Consider the following 15951-nt stretch of genomic DNA (forward strand, 5'->3'; position numbering starts at 1 on the left):
TGTGTGTAACAAACGTCCTCTCCTGTAGGAGGCGCTGTGTGTGTAGTAAGCGTCCTCTCCTGTAGGAGATGCTGTGTGTGTAGTAAGCGTCCTCTCCTGTAGGAGGCGCTGTGTGTGTGTAACAAACGTCCTCTCCTGTAGGAGGCGCTGTGTGTGTAGTAAGCGTTCTCTCCTGTAGGAGACGCTGTGTGTGTAATAAACGTCCTCTCCTGTAGGAGGCGCTGTGTGTGTGTAACAAACGTCCTCTCCTGTAGGAGGCGCTGCGTGTGTAGTAAGCGTTCTCTCCTGTAGGAGACGCTGTGTGTGTGTAACAAACGTCCTCTCCTGTAGGAGGCGCTGCGTGTGTAGTAAGCGTTCTCTCCTGTAGGAGACGCTGTGTGTGTAACAAACGTCCTCTCCTGTAGGAGGCGCTGCGTGTGTAGTAAGCGTTCTCTCCTGTAGGAGGCGCTGTGTGTGTAATAAGCGTCCTCTCCTGTAGGAGGCGCTGCGTGTGTAGTAAGCGTCCTCTCCTGTAGGAGGCGCTGTGTGTGTAGTAAGCGTTCTCTCCTGTAGGAGACGCTGTGTGTGTAACAAACGTCCTCTCCTGTAGGAGGCGCTGCGTGTGTAGTAAGCGTCCTCTCCTGTAGGAGGCGCTGTGTGTGTAGTAAGCGTCCTCTCCTGTAGGAGGCGCTGTGTGTGTAGTAAGCGTCCTCTCCTGTAGGAGGCGCTGTGTGTGTGTAATAAACGTCCTCTCCTGTAGGAGGCGCTGTGTGTGTAGTAAGCGTCCTCTCCTGTAGGAGACGCTGTGTGTGTAATAAACGTCCTCTCCTGTAGGAGGCGCTGTGTGTGTAGTAAGCGTCCTCTCCTGTAGGAGACGCTGTGTGTGTAATAAACGTCCTCTCCTGTAGGAGGCGCTGTGTGTGTGTAGTAAGCGTGCTCTCCTGTAGGAGACGCTGTGTGTGTAATAAACGTCCTCTCCTGTAGGAGGCGCTGTGTGTGCAGGAAGCGTCGTCTCCTGTAGGAGGCGCTGCGTGTGTAGTAAACGTCCTCTCCTGTAGGAGGCGCTGCGTGTGTAGTAAATGTCGTCTCCTGAACTTTAATTACGTTTCTGTTTCTAAAGTGAATTTCAGTTTTGAGATTTTTTCAGGACTGAATGAAAACTGTTCATGTGCAGAAAGACAGAAACAAATGAGACCAGTGATCATTAAATATTGATTTATTTTATATTTAGTTGTGAGGAAATGATAAAGCAGAAGTTACCCACCGAACATGATGCATTAGAAAAATAAAAAGCTTCTTTTGACTAAAATAACACCAAAGATTGATCTGTCGTTCTGTTCCAGTTCGTCCTGCTGTTTCATTCATTCATCTGTTGGACAGTTTGTGTGTGAACATGTTTCCTCACATCAGGCCTCAGATTCAACTTCCTGTCAGCTGGACTCAACTTCCTGTCAGCTGGACTCAACTTCCTGTCAGCTGGACTCAACTTCCTGTCTGCTGGACTCAACTTCCTGTCTGCTGGACTCAACTTCCTGCTCTGACTCATCATGAACACTCGGTCACACTCCTGTCGACGTAAACAGGATGTGATGTCACAGGTGATGCAGATCTGAGATCCTCAACATGACGACAAACAGGAAGTTGCTCCTGTTGAATTATTGATTTTCACTAAAAAAAAAAAAGACGAAATATTTGTTTCTTTGATGTTTCACATTTTCTGCTTTCACATCATAAACTGAATCTTGTTTTTAGACGAAACATCTGAAGACGTCATCTTTATTAAAGCTGATCAGATCCGATCATATTGATCAGTATCAGCTGAAATAGTCACCTGATGACAAAATGAAACTTGTCTGTTGTGGGTTCGTGTGTCTGTACTCGACCAAAGATCCTCTGTGAGGAGAAGACGCTCCGCTCTGTAACACCGCCGCCGGAACGATCAGAGCGACAGAGTGAGACGTCTTCTCTCTAGAGGATCAGCATCGATCAATAGTTTTCAGCTGTTATTTAATGTGTCAGATACAGATTGAAGCTACATTACAGCTGCACCGATTAAGCAGATCAACAGAACGATGAATTAATAAACTTTCAGTCATTTTTTTTAAGCAAAATTGTCAAATATTTGCTGGTTTCGGCTCCTCGTGATCGTTTCCTGCTGTCAGACGATTATAACGACCATCAACTCACCGCAGATTAATCTTCAACTGCAGATAATTTACATCCACGTACAAGTATCTGATCAGGCACTGGATCACATGGATTTTATAGATTAATTGTGAATAAAATATATTTTCTGGTTAATAATCAGTTTCAGCAGTTTGTTCTTTAATGTGTTGATTTTATTTCTGTCGGTTTATAGTTTAATGTTTTATTGTAATAAATCATCAGCAGCAGCTGAAACCAGCAAACATTTGATGTTTTTGCTTAAAAAAAATGAGTTGCTGATAAATGTTGTTAATCAATATAATACTTATTAATGGTGTTTTTCAACCACAGCTGATCATTGAGAGGAGAATATCTCAGCAGGTCAGAGGATTCATTCATTCATTCATTCATTCATTCATTAAAGGGAGTTCTGCTTTAATACCACAGATACTGATCAGAAGCAGAATACTCAGCGTATTGATTATCAGTGATTAGGAGAGTCTGAGCAGGAAGACGAACCTTTTCAACAACAACAACAACGACAGAAATTCATGCAAATCAAATCAAAGCTCCGATCGAACAGTTTGGTTCTTCTTCCTGTCAGCTCGTCTTTGGCTTTTTTTTTTTAAAAACGGGACAAAACTAAAAAGCAAATAAACACCTGAAAGCTTCTTCACACCTTTTACATCCCAGTCACAGAGAGACGCTGCTGTTTCCATCAAAAAACCATTAAAGTCGATTCTTCTCAACACGTTTGCTGCTTCTTTAATGAGCAGAAACAACCTGCAGATGAATGTTGTTAAATAAACACAAACAGGAAATGAAGCTCGTTAAAAAAAATCAATCAGCGGAGGAAAGTTTGGAGGTTCGTTAAGCCGCAACGACACAACGTTGTGTTTTTGTTGGAAACAGCAGCTGTTTGTGTTTTTATCAACATTAAATGTTTGAGAGAAAATACTGAAACTGAAAATCAGCTGCAGACGTTTTTTTTTTTTTTTTTTACTGTGAACGACAGAAGCAACACGTCTGATCTCGAGCAGAACACAGTGACGACCTCTCGTCTCTCTTCGGGTGACGTCCGACGTGACGTCAGCGACGTCTGAGCCCTTCCCGCCACCGACACGTCGATGACGTCGTCTAGTCATGAAGTTGCCCTGAATCATGTTGAGTTAGTGGAGCTGCAGAAACAAACAGTCTGTGTCTCTTTAGTGTCAACGTTCATCTCGCTGCTCTTTTCCCTTCTGTGACCATGTGACCCGCCGTGCGGTCGGCGTCCTCAGGCGTCCTGGACGTAGAGGACGGCGAGGCGGCGGTACACCCGGCTGCGGTGCTGCGGCTGCAGGCAGTAGGCGATGCTGAGCTCCACTTCCTGGCAGCGTCGCAGGAAGCGGCAGCGGTCCCGGGCCAGCTCCTCCCAGGGGCCCCGCCGGTCCTCTTCCTCCTCGCCGCTGCTGGCGAAGAACTCCTCCACGTCGTCACGGAAACGAACCTGAACAGGAAGAGGAAGGAGAGTCAACACAGCGAGCACTGAAGACTTCCTGTTCCAGGGTTTGTTCTTTACTCTGAGTCACAATCAATAAACTCATCAATCCTCTGGAGATGATCAATGATCGGTTTCATAATGAGACTAATGCAGAATATAAACGACCGTCTTCTGTCTCTGAGTTTAAATGAGCTCATGAACATTTAAATTAGTTTAATATAAACTTATTATATTTAGGTTTCTAGTAGTTAATCAATGACTGAATGTTCTTCATTGATTAAGTTCTGGCTCATTAGATTCTTTGTTAAATTCTCATTAACGAGTTTCCTGCACATACGACCAGCAACTAAACTACACATGAAACTAAAACTCAAGCAGCTGATCAGTTTTGCATCTTTCTGTAAAAACGAACCATTAAACACCTGAACTGACTCCGTGTGATCAGAACGAACCGATCATTGAATCTGAACAGGAACTGATTGATCAGGTGCTTCTGTTGCAAGTCTGTGTTGTTTGTTATGTTTGTAATATTGATCAATAATTATGTGCTTATTCATAAAAGTAAATATTAAAGAGACAAAGCTGAATCTGATAATAATTCATTAGTTTCATAATCAATAAAATTCTGTCTTACTGCTTCAAACCAGAGCAGGTCACCTGATAGCAGGGCTGAGCTCTGATTGGCTGCTGACACACACTCCCCCTGAGTCTCAGTCACCTGACACACAACTGTCACATGTACCTGAACCTCACTGGGACTCCTTTAAAACCGACGATACCAGTACCAATACCAGTACCCTTACAGTGATACCAGTACCAGTACCCTTACAGTGATACCAGTACCAATACCAGTACCCTGAAAGTGATACCAGTACCAACCAGTACCCTTACAGTGATACCAGTATCAGTACTTTATTCAGTCCCATCATGTGAACAGACATGTATAATATATGTATATATACATTAGGGATGCACAATATTTTGCATCACAATAAATACATATATGTATATACACACACACACACATAAATATATGTATACATATACATACATACATATATATGTGTGTGTGTAAATATATATGTATACGTATACATATATATTTACACACATACATATATACATATATATGTGTGTGTGTAAATATATATGTGTACGTACACATATATATTTACACACATACATATATACATATATATGTGTGTGTGTAAATATATATGTGTACGTATACATATATATTTACACACACACATAAATATATGTATACATATACATACATACATATATATGTGTGTGTGTAAATATATATGTGTACGTATACATATATATTTACACACACAGTTTGCTGATTTTTCTGACTCTGTTCTGATTTATTTGGTTTTATTGTTATTTATTAATCACTTCTTTTAATGACAAAACCAGGAAACAGTGAAAGAAGCAGTTTGAAGCTGTTGAGATCAGTCAGTAAAAATGTTTTTTCCTCATATCACACAAAACCAACCACAGTCATTTATAAAGTATAGATTAATGATTAAATATTTATATATTTAATATTTCCAACATGAATCTCTGTGAGCAGCACAGACAAACAGCCTGGATGAGTCCAAACAGCTGCAGGAGGTCACATGATGTTTTAAAGTGTCAGCAGAGACACGACAGGAGCTTCAGTTATATTTACATGATATTTGTTTACATGCTGCAGATCTTTAGATGTTTTCATGTTGTATTAAAGTAAAACAAATGAAGCAGATGACGGTTTATAACAGAGTCTGTTTCACTTTCACATCAACATGTTTCATCAGCTGCTGTCAAACCAGACAAACTTTATTTACATTTAATATGTCGACGCTGTTTAATCCACAGCGAAGATCTGTCCAATCACAGAGCTGCACAGTAACTACGTACATTTACTCAAGTACTGTAGTACAACTTTAAGGTACTTGTACTTTACTTGAGTATTTCCATGTGATGCTACTTTCTACATTTCAGAGGGAAATATTGCACTTTCTACTCCACTACATTTATTTGACAGCTTTAGTTACTTTTCAGATGAAGATTTGACACAATGGATAATATAACAAGCTTTTAAAATACAACACATTGTTAAAGATGAAACCTGTGGTTTCCAACCTTTTTGTCTTTTGACGTCTTACAAAAAGCAGTGTGTAGTCGGGGTCACATTTCACATGTCTATGAGTTGTTAACAGCTCCACCAAATAGTGATTTTTCCCTCTAAACTTCTCACATGCTTTCATTTCAATAAATGTTCAAATGATCCAATATTTCAGCAAAAATCAAAGATTAGAGAAAAAGCTCATAATAATACTGATGTACTTTTACTGCAGGAGGATTTTTCATGCAATATTTTTTACTTGTAATGGAGTATTTGTACATGGCTGTATTAGTACGTGAGAAGTTCTCTAGTTTCTGTTTGCTTTGTGTTGTATTGAAATATTTCCGTATCAGTTTCAGCTGATATCAGAACGATACTTCATACAGTCTGATGATGGTTTGTATGTTTAGTTTTTTGTGGCTTTTTTTTTTCTTTTTAGTCAAACTGTGAAAAGAAAAGCAGCAAGTATTTAGAGCAGACGTGAGAAAACGGTTCAAACTGGTGGAAAATAAAAAAAAACTAAAATACAGTTTTGAAGCCAGAACTCCAGACTGAACACCTGATATAAAGATGATAGAAAAACACTGGTTTCAATGGGTTTAATGGGGACGTTTGGTCTGTGAGGATCTGAGTGTCTTTACAGTTTATTACAGACTTATTACAGCAGCTGAGGTTGGAATTAAAAACCTGGAAAAATCCAAACTGTATCCATGCTCCACGCAAACAAAATGATTTTTAAAAAAAAGCAAATTAAAAAGCCAAAAACGTCCCTGATGAGACACAAAAATACCAAATATCTGCTGCTGACGATGATGTTTAAAAGACCAAACGATTCAATAATCAGCTTAAAATGATTAATCCATGTATGTCTAATTATTCTGCAGTTTGATCAATAATCAATAATCAATATACGTTTAGGATCAGCTGCTGCAGTGAATCTGAGCTCAGTAATTATTTCTTCTGGCTGGAAGAGATTAAACATCTGAAGTTGTCTCAGTCGTTGGCTGATCGGACGAACTGAATGACGGAAAACAAACTGACCTTCTTGACTGTGCTGCAGCTCCGTGGGGAGGAACCGGAGGAACCGGAGGAACCGGAGGAGGAACCGGAGGAGGTGGAAGGTTCAGAGAAGCCGCTGTCGAGCCTCTCCTCAGCCTCCTCCTTCCTGTACTCCGGCGGTGCTGCTGGGTTGTGATGGGGGGAGCGAGGGGGAGTCTGGGAGGCCTTTTTGGCCCTGGCCCTGACCCGGGGCCCGGGCTCGACGGGCTTTTGAGTCCTGAGCGGGGCCTGGAAGTTAAAGAGGCTGTAAGGGTCCGAGGAGCAGCTGAAGGAGCTCCACAGGTGGACGCTCTCCGCTTCGTCCACCTCGCTGGCGGAAGTCGAGTCGTCCCAGGTGTCGTGTCCAGAGGGGGGGGAGGAGGAGGTGAGGGCAGGGGGGGCTGCGAGGGAGGAGAGGGGAAGAGGGGTGAGGTCGGGGGAAGAGGCGGGGGTGGACTGGGTGGAGGACGGCGGTGTGGCGGCGGGGATGGTCCTGGGCGGCGTGCTGCCCGTGTGCAGCCGGGCGGTGAAGTTTCGGGGGTTGTACGGGTCCTGACTTTGGCACAAGGAGCTCCACAGGCGCTCCGCGTCGGAGTCCGCCTCACTGTCCGAGTCTGACGCCTCGTCCTCGTCTTCGTCATCTTCGTCCGTCGAGTCGGACAGCTCGGACGAGCCCTCGCTGTCAAAGCCGTCATCGTCTTCATCGCTGGACTCTCCGTCTGATTGGCTGCTGTCGTCGTCGCTGCAGGGGCATCCCATGATGAAGGCGATGTCTTTATTCTGGCACTGCGGGGAGGGCAGCGGCGCCGCCTCAGCAGACTGACCCTCCTGCATGGATGATTCCTCTTCTTCCTCGTCTTCCTGTGCCTGCTCTTCATCATCTGCCCTCCTTGATGAAGACTCCTCCTCCTCAGAAGTCTCCTCCTCCATCTCGGTCCTGACGGCGGTGCTGTTGTCAGTCGACCCAGCCTCTGGTGGCGGCGGCGGCGGCGGCTCTTCACTCAGGGCTTTGACCATGTACAGGTGGCGGATCTGGACGTGTTCCTCCTCCAGGCTGGAGTAACCATTGTCCTGGTCCGGGGTCAGAAGTGCCACCTCACTGCAGGCGGCGGCAGCTCCTGAGCCTCTCAGGTGGTTACTGATGCTGAGTAGGGGGTCAGGTGTGGACCCCTCTGTGGTCAGAAGGCCTCCATTGTTGGCCGGCGGCTCTTTGTGGTCAGTCGGTCCAGTGTTTTCTCCCAGCGTCGACACCCCCCCGCCGCCGCTCTGCACAAACACGTCGGTTGTTTGGGCAGGGGCGGCTTTTGTCTCAGCCACTGGTTGTTGTGGACAAAGCCGGCCTGTCACCGGCCGCTCTTCAGCCCAGGGCAGATCTGACAACAGCTCTTTCTGTGAGACGTCCTCGCCTCCCCAAAAGCCCCACCATGTCCTGCTCTGCCCGGAGGAGCTCACCGCCTCGGCCACCCAGTCCTTCCCTCCTGAGTGTTTTATTTCCTGAGATGACACAGAGTTCAGCAGGATGTGGCTCAGTACAGTCCTGGCAGAAGACAGATATCCCATCTGGGTCTGCTGGCAAAGGTTTAAGTCCATTTCTTCCGTGTTTTGAATCCCCATTTCCCGCAGAGAGTCAGCGGTCAGCCAGGGCAAAGTGCCGCCGCCTCTGGGCTCCAGCAGGCCGGTCGCTCCGTCATGCTGATACGGCAGGTAGGTCAGGTGCGGTAAAAACTCTCTCTCATCATCCACTAAGCTGGCTTTCACCTCTCCACCTCTCCATCCGGCTCCTGCCTCGGACAGGGCCGGGTTCCGGCTTCTGCCCGGGAGATATTTCTGCAGAAATGACAGCGCGGGCCTGGACACCACGGAGAGCAGGCCGATCCACGAGCTTTCCTGGCTGTGAAGCCCTGGAGAGGCGCCTCCATGCCCGGCCGGAGAGGAAGGGCTTTGCCCGCCGGATAAATGTGCCTCAGCACTCATGTTTCTGAACATTATCTTCAACTCAAAAGTGCAATATACAAATTATGTGACATTAACTGAGCAGCAGTGGTTACTCGGCGGTAACTGACAGGAAACTATAGTTAGCAGCTAATGTGACAGCTGTCAGACTGCGAGAGGCTGCAGCAGCTTCAGTCCGGGTTAACAGCAACTGTTATTAGCCTTTTCCATTTAAGCACATTCAGTCTTTATAAGTGAAACATCATCTTTACTCTGACTGACACACACACCGACCCTCACACCGGCAGGGACCCCAGGAGAGACCGTTTTTAGCTCCGGCGCGATTCGCGGCCCTTCGCTGAGAATGGTGGTTGGACTTCTTTCTGGTGGTGAAGACGGTGGCGGAGCTGGAGCAGAAAGAAAGGCAAAATAATAGGTCTGAAGATGAAAAACAAGCCATTTTTATCTGCTTTTAATCTCCGTGAACAGGCGGCGGCGGGATGTCTGCTGCGCTCAGCGGGGCTAGCAGCTAGCAGCTAACAGGTTAGCGTAGCAGCGGTTCGTTAACCGGAGATCGACGACAGATTCAAAAGATTCGTTCCAAAAACACAGTTTGTCAGCTTCTTTATCCACTACAGACTGTTTTTTATCTCCTCCGGGTGTTAATACTGTTTTTGTTTCCCCTCTAAAGTGAGGTTTAACCGCCGCGGTGTCTTCGTCGGTTGCGATTTCATCAGAAACTTCAGGGACTGACAGCAATGACTCGACTCTGACTTTGCGTGAAACCCGCCGGCAGGGAGCGTCGCGGTGTTACTGACCCGCAGCAGCATGCGCTCCCTGTTACATAACATATATATCTATAACCACACAGACATATCAGTGACACACAGTCCGCTGCTGCCACGTGTTTATCAGCCCGACTCTCACACAGGAGCTGCACATGCAGAGTCACACGTGGTGGAAAGTACATTTACTCATTACTGTACTGAAATACAACTTTAAGGTACTTGTACTTTACTTGAGTATTTCCATGTGATGCTACTTTCTACATTTCAGAGCGAAATATTGTACTTTCTACTCCACTACATTTATTTGACAGCTTTAGTTACTTTTCAGATGAAGATTTGACACAATGGATAATATAACAAGCTTTTAAAATACAACACATTGTTAAAGATGAAACCAGTGGTTTCCAACCTTTTTGTCTTTTGACGTCTTACAAAAAGCAGTGTGTAGTCGGGGTCACATTTCACATGTCTATGAGTTGTTAACAGCTCCACCAAATAGTGATTTTTCCCTCTAAACTTCTCACATGCTTTCATTTCAATAAATGTTCAAATGATCCAATATTTCAGCAAAAATCAAAGATTAGAGACAAAGAACTTTGTTTTTTCTTCTTTCCTCTCCCATTAATCATCTCACCACCCCTCAGATTTATCTGCTGACCCTTTGGAGGGGCCCGACCCCTAGGTTGGGAACCACTGGACTAAACTAGCTAACTGTATATAAAGTAGTGTAAACTAGCTCCACCTCCAGCAGCTACAACAGTAACATGCTGCTCTAACACTGATGCTTCACTATTAATAATCTAATGATGTCATATATAATAATATATCAGTCAGAGGGACCAAACCACTACTTTTACTGCAATACTTTAACTACATCAAGCTCATAATACTTATGTACTTTTACTGCAATACTTTAACTACATCAAGCTCATAATACTTATGTACTTTTACTGCAATACTTTAACTACATCAAGCTCATAATACTTATGTACTTTTACTGCAATACTTTAACTACATCAAGCTCATAATACTTATGTACTTTTACTGCAATACTTTAACTACATCAAGCTCATAATACTTATGTACTTTGCTGCAATACTTTAACTACATCAAGCTCATAATACTTATGTACTTTTACTGCAATACTTTAACTACATCAAGCTCATAATACTTATGTACTTTTACTGCAATACTTTAACTACATCAAGCTCATAATACTTATGTACTTTTACTGCAATACTTTAACTACATCAAGCTCATAATACTTATGTACTTTTACTGCAGTAAAGTATGTGAGTACTTCTTCCGCCGCTGCGGAGAGAAGACTCGTTATATCTCCTTAATTACATCTGCTAAAATATTTAGGAGTATTTACCAGAATAATAGAATACATTATATAATAGATGTTTTATTAATAAGTTAATAACAACACTAATAATAAAATAAAATAAAGGGAAGGAGTTTACTGTCATCTTCAGCTGCAACGATTAGTTGATTAATCAATTAGTTGACAACTATTAATTAATCACCAACTATTTTGATAATCAATTAATTGTTTTGTGTCATTTCTAAAGTAAAAAAAATTCAAATTCTCTGATTGCAGCTTCTTAAATGTGAATATTTTCATCTGATGACGTCATCTTTGGGAAATATTGATCCACATTTTTCGCCATTTAATCGATTGATGGAGAAAATCAACACATTAATCAATGATCATTAGTTGCAGCCTTATATTGAATAACAGTCACAGTTACATGATAAAATAAACCCTAAAAAGCACAAACATGACATTTCTTGTCATTTTTGCTTATTTTTAAATACAACAGAAGAAGAATTAGAGGAACAAGTTCATCACCTCCTCGGAGTAAAATGTTTTTCTCAGATTGTTGGTTTGCATGTTTTACTTTTCTCTAAAAATCCTTAAAATTAAACAATCTGAGAAGGAAAACATCAGCTAATCTTTCAGTTTGGATCAATGTGAAACGTTAATGAAGCTGTAAACAGACGTTATAACATTTAAAAGGATCTGATCTACTGGAGACATTAAAGATGAAAGTTTGATCCGTACGGAGACCTGACAGCGTCCACCTGCTCATCACAGACTAACTTTAAATGTTTAAATGTTCAGAAAAGTCACAGTCTGCTTAGCAGCTGTTTCCAAAGCTTTCGATCACATTTCATGGTCTTCCTCAGCGTTCTGAGCGACCGGCTTTATCCCGTTAATGTTGTTTTGAGGCAGATTTAGTCACTTTTTTATTCTTCTGTTGTGTTATTAACTCAAACTAAAGCTGTTAGAATCTAAACTGTAACCTCGAACTTCTTCTTTCAACTTAAAAACATGAGTGAAAGGATAGATAATTAAAAAAAATACAAATAGTTCTTCTAACACCAGCAGACGTCGTCTGGACCAACATGTTGTCTTTAGATCTGTTCATTCAGCTGCTCAGGTGGTCGTGTGAAACTAAATCTAATTCAGATTAAATGTGTTTTTATTGATATTATTATTATTATTATTATTATTATTATTATTATATGCTATAATAATAATACTAAAGACTGAGATCAGTCAGGTTATCATCATATGTTCACAGCAACTTATTTCAACACAGAAACTTTCCTTCAAACTACAACAAAAGACATTTTAACTCTAACAACAATGCATGCTGGGAAATCTGCTGATCATGTGATTAGAAACTGCAGCTCAGAGGAAATAAAACTACTGAAATAAAAACTACAACGTTTAGCTTTAGTTAAGTTGATGTTTTACAGTTTGTTGATTTTTAATAACTTGTTTTGAATTTCACATCGTTTGTATCAGAAAGAATAAATCTGACAGTTTGTTGTAACTCAGATAAACTTTCATCTGCTCAAATATCGTCTGTTGTTGTGAATCATGTTTAAATGGACATAAAACAAGATGGATGTGAATCCTTCATAAACAAAGAAGAGATGAAGCTAAAGAAACAGAAGAATATTTTTCTCCTCCCAAAGATTCAAACTCAAAAACGTTTTTTTTTCAATTCAAGTTTATTTTGTAGTGCAAATAATACAAAACATGTTCCAAAAAGAAAGTTACACGTTAATAAAACAGCTTCTTCTTCTTCTTCTTCTACGTTTGCATCTAAATCACAACGGTGAAAAAACTCATCATGTTTTCATTCACTTCAGTATTTACAGCAAATAAAGATCCAGTTCAGTTTGAACTTACATTCGCTGCTGTTTGTCTCAGTGTCACAGACGGCCGGACTCGAACCCACCGGCTGCACCGCACACGACACTTTCCATCAGCCGGAGCACGCCATCAACATGTACCTGTTAACGTACATGTTAACAGGTACATGTTGACGTACATGTTAACAGGTACATGTTAACGTACATGTTAACAGGTACATGTTAACAGGTAGATGTTGACGTACATGTTGTGATGTACATGTTAACGTACATGTTGTGATGTACATGTTAACAGGTAGATGTTAACGTACATGATGTGATGTACATGTTAACAGGTACATGTTAACGTACATGATGTGATGTACATGTTAACAGGTACATGTTGACGTACATGTTAACAGGTACATGTTGTGATGTACATGTTAACAGGTAGATGTTAACGTACATGATGTGATGTACATGTTAACAGGTACATGTTGACGTACATGTTAACAGGTACATGTTAACAGGTAGATGTTGACGTACATGATGTGATGTACATGTTAACAGGTACATGTTGACGTACATGTTAACAGGTACATGTTAACAGGTAGATGTTGACGTACATGTTGTGATGTACATGTTAACAGGTACATGTTGTGATGTACATGTTAACGTACATGTTGTGATGTACATGTTAACAGGTAGATGTTAACGTACATGTTGTGATGTACATGTTAACAGGTAGATGTTAACGTACATGTTGTGATGTACATGTTAACAGGTACATGTTGACATGTACATGTTAACAGGTACATGTTAACAGGTACATGTTAACAGGTAGATGTTAACGTACATGTTAACAGGTACATGTTGACATGTACATGTTAACAGGTACATGTTAACAGGTACATGTTAACAGGTAGATGTTAACGTACATGTTGTGATGTACATGTTAACAGGTACATGTTGACATGTACATGTTAACAGGTACATGTTAACAGGTACATGTTAACAGGTAGATGTTGACGTACATGTTAACAGGTACATGTTGACGTACATGATGTGATGTACATGTTAACAGGTACATGTTAACGTACATGTTGTGATGTACATGTTAACAGGTACATGTTGACATGTACATGTTAACAGGTACATGTTAACAGGTAGATGTTGACGTACATGTTAACAGGTACATGTTGACGTACATGATGTGATGTACATGTTAACAGGTAGATGTTGACGTACATGTTAACAGGTACATGTTGACGTACATGTTGTGATGTACATGTTAACAGGTAGATGTTGACGTACATGTTAACAGGTACATGTTAACAGGTACATGTTGACGTACATGATGTGATGTACATGTTAACAGGTAGATGTTGACGTACATGTTAACAGGTACATGTTAACAGGTACATGTTAACAGGTAGATGTTGACGTACATGTTGTGATGTATATTCGGGCTTTCAGCTGCAGGTCTGAATCTTTATTAAAGTTTTTAATGAATTTGAAACTGCAGTAGATTTCTAAAGAGCAACTCAATGATAACATATAATAATAATCACACCTTTAAAATAATTAGTTAATGGCCTGTTTTGAATGTTTTAAAATTAAGATGAAGTTAATTAATTGTTGCTGAGAAATGTGTTTTATTGTTCTGTTCCTTCAAATAATAAACACAGAAAATAAAAAGACTAATAAATTAATTTCATATTAATAATAATTTAAAAATGTAGCAAACAAGACATTAAGTGTTGTAATTATTGGCAGAATAAGTTGTGTTTTCATCTTTTCATCCAGTGTTCCCAGTGTTCCCAGTCAGGAGGATAAACAGCTGCTTTAATATCGAATCAAATATCGATGAATGCATCACGTCTTATTTAGTAACGACTGTCATTTCCAAAAAGCAGAAACGTTGTTTTTATTTATTTTTCTGCAGTTGCATCTTTAGATCAGATTATTGATGATCTGATTGGTCAGATATCTGTTTCACAGCTGGAGAGCGTCGTGAGCAGCAGAGCTCGGTGCGGTTTGTTTCCCCTCACTTTGTCTCCTCTACAGCGCAAAAAAAAAAACAACAACCGGCAGAAAATGACCCCCGTTCCCTTTCAAACATCCTCTGCAGGCGGATCAGAGACCCGGAGACGCAGCTTCATCACAAACTGCTAAACTTTCCCAAAAAAAAGTACAAAATCACAGACAGAAAAACAGGATTAAAATCAAAGAAATGAAATGTAGAAACAAACAAGTTTCAGTCACAAATCAAGATGCTGAGCAGATTAATAAAAGCTGAAAACAAAACCAGAGCAGCCAGCTGTTGCCATGACAACCTTAAAGACACCTCCTCCTCTTCCTCCTCTTCACTCACACTCAAGACTTAAAAAGCTCTCATGCAGAACAGATCGGCCTCAAAGCTTCGATATAAAACCAAACCAACACTCTCACTATAAAAATATCCTGCAGCCTGCGTCATGTCTGTACAGTCTCAGTGTGAGTTTGTGTTAATGCAGCTTTAAAGTTCTGGAAACGTGTTGTTGTTGTGTTTTCTGGATCTACCGACAGATGAACATCTGACATCTATTAAAAGTTCAAAAAGAAAAAAAAAAAACGTTCCTTTTCTAAAAATTGTGTAAAACGTGAACCAACGTCTGAACTATAAATGTGCATTTTCTTCATCGTCATTGTGTCTGCTGATAAAACGTCTTTGTGCATTTCCCAGCATGCCTCTCTGTGTGCTTTTCCTGACAGTCTTCATCACTTCGCTCACGTCGGAGCAACAAAAGCAAAAAAATAAACGGATCTCAAACCTGAAGCACAGCGGAGCCTTCTTCTTCTTCTTCTAAACATCTGAACGAGACGCTTCAAATGTGTTTAAAGGTGTTAAACTGAGCTCTGACACCTGCTGACAGGAAGTTAGTACAACTCACAACCCGAAACATCTTTAATCTGCATCAGGAGAACCTGAATATTTGAGAGTTTAAAGGATCACATCACATTATTCACTAAGTTGTTTCTGTTGGTAAAACTTTATTTTACAGCTCCTTTCATTTTGTGCTCATTTCCTGGAAAGATTCAGGAATCTTCAGGTGTTTAATGTTTAGGACGAATGATTAAAAGCTTGCAGCGTTTTATCTAATCTAGCTCGTCCATGTTTTTACAGCTTGTACTGTTGGACTGTTTGCCTGTAAAGTACAAACGTCTTCAAAATAAACACAGCAGCTGCTTCACTGTAATAAAACGCTGATACACGTGAACCCAAACAGCCTGTAAGCAGCTTCTAGTGGAGTATAAAATTAGAGGAGCTGTAAAATAAAGTG

The 15951-nt window shown here is 41.2% G+C and overlaps 2 protein-coding genes and 1 long non-coding RNA gene across 4 annotated transcripts in view; 1 reads left to right on the top strand and 2 right to left on the bottom strand.

Annotated features, from left to right (window-relative positions):
- Positions 1 to 1177: 1177 nt before the first annotated feature.
- Positions 1178 to 9516, bottom strand: LOC137180832 (protein phosphatase 1 regulatory subunit 15B). The gene is made up of 2 exons (XM_067586089.1): positions 6762 to 9516; positions 1178 to 3613 (listed from the first exon to the last, which is right to left on the bottom strand). The coding sequence occupies exons 1-2, from the start codon at positions 8742 to 8744 to the stop codon at positions 3401 to 3403; spliced, it is 2196 nt and encodes a 731-aa protein (XP_067442190.1). The 5' UTR covers positions 8745 to 9516; the 3' UTR covers positions 1178 to 3400.
- Positions 9517 to 12609: 3093 nt separating this feature from the next.
- Positions 12610 to 14180, top strand: LOC137180834 (uncharacterized). 2 transcript variants are annotated; one of them, XR_010928057.1, is made up of 8 exons: positions 12610 to 12786; positions 12839 to 12864; positions 12985 to 13104; positions 13145 to 13278; positions 13673 to 13752; positions 13821 to 13846; positions 13953 to 13992; positions 14047 to 14180. It is a non-coding gene; the product is annotated as an uncharacterized lncRNA (long non-coding RNA). The 2 variants fall into 2 exon arrangements; XR_010928058.1 differs by having other exon boundaries at positions 13673 to 13738; positions 13781 to 13846; positions 13953 to 14082.
- Positions 14181 to 14606: 426 nt separating this feature from the next.
- Positions 14607 to 15951, bottom strand: part of pik3c2b (phosphatidylinositol-4-phosphate 3-kinase, catalytic subunit type 2 beta) — a 53151-nt gene continuing 51806 nt past the window's right edge. The window contains 1 exon segment of the mRNA XM_067586090.1: positions 14607 to 15951. This exon segment is cut by the window's right edge and continues 388 nt beyond it. The gene's annotated coding sequence lies outside the window, so the exon portion shown is untranslated.

This window comes from Thunnus thynnus, chromosome 4 (genome assembly GCF_963924715.1).
Source record: "Thunnus thynnus chromosome 4, fThuThy2.1, whole genome shotgun sequence".
Classification (NCBI taxonomy): Eukaryota; Metazoa; Chordata; class Actinopteri; order Scombriformes; family Scombridae; genus Thunnus; species Thunnus thynnus.